The following is a 3,745-nucleotide window of genomic DNA, read 5'->3' as shown; positions in this document are numbered from 1 at the left end:
AATGATAAAACAGCAGGCCGTCCCTATCGCACTATTTGTAAGTGCGATAGGGACGGCCCAATGTTTTATCATTTATCGCGTGACCATGATTGCCCTACAGGGCGCGGTAGCCGAATGGCACAAACGCTCACAAAACGAAACGCTAGTAGATTCTATCTCTAATATCTCTATCGCTCTTGCGTATTGGCGCGACAGAGCCAGACTACCTTTCGCGGCGTTTCGTTTTCGTTTCGCGTCGGAGAAATGTAATTCGGCTACGGAGCCTGTTTTATTTGTGTTGATATTTATTATCACAATTATTTAATATTCTATGGGTGTACGCACAGTCAGATGCAGAGTAAGGTACCCCTGCATAAAAAATTGTTTAGCGAGGTGGTCAGTGCCCAGTGGTCACATCTCTCAGAGACTCAGAAATAAAAATAGGTTCCAAACGGGGGCTATATACTTTTGTACATTTAAAAAAATTGATGGATAGATTTGTATCTAATCCGTCAACTTAACAATTCGTGTCATTATTTTATATAATAACAATAAAAACCCTATTAAACTGAAATTGTTTCTTTGTGCTTTTTACACGTCGCAAACTACTAGTCTGTGCGGAAAAAGAAAAGTCGTAAATTAGTAGGTACTAAAACATTCTGTGACCTTTCTATTTTCGCATAGACATAGAGTCATTGTGCCAGTTTTCATCTATACTTCAGTATTCGTCCACTTCACGGAGTAGTAAATAATATCTTTAATATTTACTAGGCTACTCTTAAAATGTCATTTTTCTGTAGATTATGTTCAGACACAAAAATCGAAAAAAAGTATCACACTTGTTCAGCAAGGTTATTAAATTTCGACAAATTGACGAAAACCAGCACAATGATCAATTGATCAGTCACTTTTTAGGGATGTCTTGCCATGTCTACTTTAAACGTGTCTGTGGATTACGTACTTATTTCAGCAATTGGCCCGATCTGAGAGATTGCAGTTGAGAAAGGTTGCTACCACAACTGAACTTGTGAAGCAAAGAGCCATATTTATCAAACATTGCCTAACGGCGAAGGCCATGAAATGTGCGTGTCACTGTTTTATCTTAATAAAGTTATAATTATTTTTGTCCCCGTGCGGGTTAAGAATTTCACCACCCTCTTTCTTCCCGTGGATGGGATATGGGTTAAATTGTGGCGTAGGCAAAAGGCTGGCAACCTGTCACTGCAATGTTACTATTTCGTTTTCTTTTAACCAAGGATAATTTATATAGCATTGACAATCTTCATACTAAGAATCGTACTTCATTTTTTTAGCGCCACCTATTAAATACCATCACACACACTACTACACTGATGATCCCTGCAATTTTTTTTTTCAAAATGTGTATTTGACGTGATATCATGATATTAAAATAAAGAAATATGTTATTAGTTCTTATAAAACGGCAACGCACCTCTTGGCAACGCACACCTTCTGGTGTTTCGGGTGTCCTGTCTGCTCGTTTGCCTCCTATCCCATAAAAAATAAAGACACGCAAAAATATTAGGGGCAAATACGATATTTGCCACTGCGAAATAGCGCCATCTAGTTTTATCCTTACATTTCAGGGGTAGGTATGTACTTACTTTGAGCTGTGAACGTAGAAGCGGTAGAAGTGATTACATTTTGTCCTTCAAAAAATATATTCCGTTGGAACTTTCTGAGATAATAATTATAATTGCCGAGGATGTATTGTGTTAGTGCGTTTTCACACTACCCGATTCGATATCGGATGTCGGAAGGATTTCAAGGGCAAAAATCAAATATGGCGGCTTAAATGTATGGGATACCGGATCGGACAATGTGAAAACGCATTTTATTTAGTATTGAGATATTTTCATTTGTTTCATAAAAACATGCGATATTTCTCTCATTAAAATTTCAATCTAGTCAATCTGATATGAAACTTTATCTCTACAACTTTGTCAACACCCATCAAAAGTTTCAAAACAACAGCGATTTCAGCGGACGAGTCATAAGTTTTGTCCACGGTTTTGTCCGCCCGAAGGTGAAGGTGCAGGTCGTTGTACGCAGTTGGAGGGAAGCAAAACCCGCGCGCGCAGCAGCTGTCAAACGCCATTGCATCCGCCGCCGCCGCCGCCGTACGCATGCGCGGCTTTTTCGCGCGCGTCTTCACTTACGATACTTTTTTAAACTTTTTTTTTTTAAGTTTACAAAGTGAGTTTGAAGTTGTGCGTGTGTGGTGTTTTTAAAAATGAAATACAAGGTACGTGGGTTTTTTTTATATCTAACATGTTTTTTATTAAAAACTTAAAAAGGGGGTCGTAACTTAAATAAAAAAAACATAAATGCGATTTTAAATGTGATTTTAGGTATATTTAAATAGTTCACATGAATGTTCTATGTTGTTATTGTTGTAAAAAAAGTGAATGTTTTTTACACTAGTAGTTAATAATATACACTAGTAGACGGGTAATCGATTAATTAAGTAATTCAATTTTAGCATTTAATTAATATCATTGATACCTTGAACAGATTATTGTCTAAACCATTGTCGGAAGCACGATTCGACAATGATTCTCAGCAACCAACTGTGACCGTAGTTTTTACTAAATTTTGCGACCTCCATAAACGAGGATGCAGCTACCGATTCTGTAGTATTCTATTGTATTTTAATATCAGACAATTCAGATGTAATATGCTAATGTTACTCAGTAGGTATATTATACCTAAATAATGATGAATATCTAAATAAGCTTAATAAATATAAATGACTAAAAGTTTTAGCGGCAATGTTAAAAAAAATACCCTGAGCCGATATACGGTATATCGGTTCAGATAAAAAAAACACATTGCCGCTAAAATGAATAAGTATGTATTTTATTTTATCTTTTCTAATATGGTGCATTGAGATAATTTCGAAAGTCACATAAAAATCACCATTATTTCCATCATGACAAGATTCCCCTTTCGAAATTTCCCTAATGCACCCTAGATCTAAATACGTTACGTTAGGTTAGTTTATATCATTTAACCGTACGTATTCTTCATTTCTTAATTAATTTAACACGTTTTTAGGGTTCCGTACCAAAAAGGTACAAAAGGAACCCTTATGGTGCGACTTTGTCCGTCTGTCACATTTAAAAATATCTCGAGAACTACTTATGCTATCAACTTGAAAATTGGAACAGTTATGAACATTGTTAACTTCTACAAAACTAAAGGATTATTTTTTTAATTTATTAATATTATATTAACTATACAAAATGGCCAATATGAATCGGGGGCAAATTGTAAATGTCACGTAACTAGGTCAAGTGGGGTATCGTTAGAAAGAACTCAAATTGTACATATCAAAACTATTTTTTATAATTTTTTTGTTGTGGAAAAAAACAGAATTATGAAGGAAAATGTAAAAAAAAATACGGTCCCCCCCCCTTAATTATCTCCGAAGTTTACCAACATATATTTATGAAATTTTCAGCAAACATGGCTATTATAATGAATATTACAGGAAAAATAAAATTGTACACGTATCTTGAAAACTTTTTATTTATTTATAAAAAAACCTTTCAGATTTTCAATTTCAACACCCTCGCGGGTGTTTATTGTACCTGTATTTATTAACAAACTAACAATAAAGTTGCCTGCTTTCAAATAGAGGTAAAATGGTTAAAATCGGTTCACGCAATAATCAGTTATTCCATAACAATCATCTTCCATACTAGCTCGCGCACATTAGTTTACTCAATTTGCCGATAGATGT

At 35.0% G+C, this 3,745-nt stretch overlaps 1 protein-coding gene across 2 annotated transcripts in view; it reads left to right on the top strand.

Moving 5' to 3' along the window:
- Positions 1-2,110: 2,110 nt before the first annotated feature.
- Positions 2,111-3,745, top strand: part of LOC125228590 (neprilysin-4-like) — a 97,016-nt gene continuing 95,381 nt past the window's right edge. For both annotated transcript variants that reach the window (XM_048133212.1, XM_048133211.1), the window contains exon 1: positions 2,111-2,245. In XM_048133212.1, coding sequence (XP_047989169.1) covers positions 2,234-2,245 — 12 coding nt within the window. In that variant the 5' untranslated portion in view covers positions 2,111-2,233. The remainder of the gene's footprint in view (positions 2,246-3,745) is intronic.

The sequence above is a fragment of the Leguminivora glycinivorella genome, chromosome 8 (genome assembly GCF_023078275.1).
Source record: "Leguminivora glycinivorella isolate SPB_JAAS2020 chromosome 8, LegGlyc_1.1, whole genome shotgun sequence".
NCBI lineage: Eukaryota > Metazoa > Arthropoda > Insecta > Lepidoptera > Tortricidae > Leguminivora > Leguminivora glycinivorella.
This window is presented reverse-complemented; position numbering and strand designations above follow the sequence as displayed.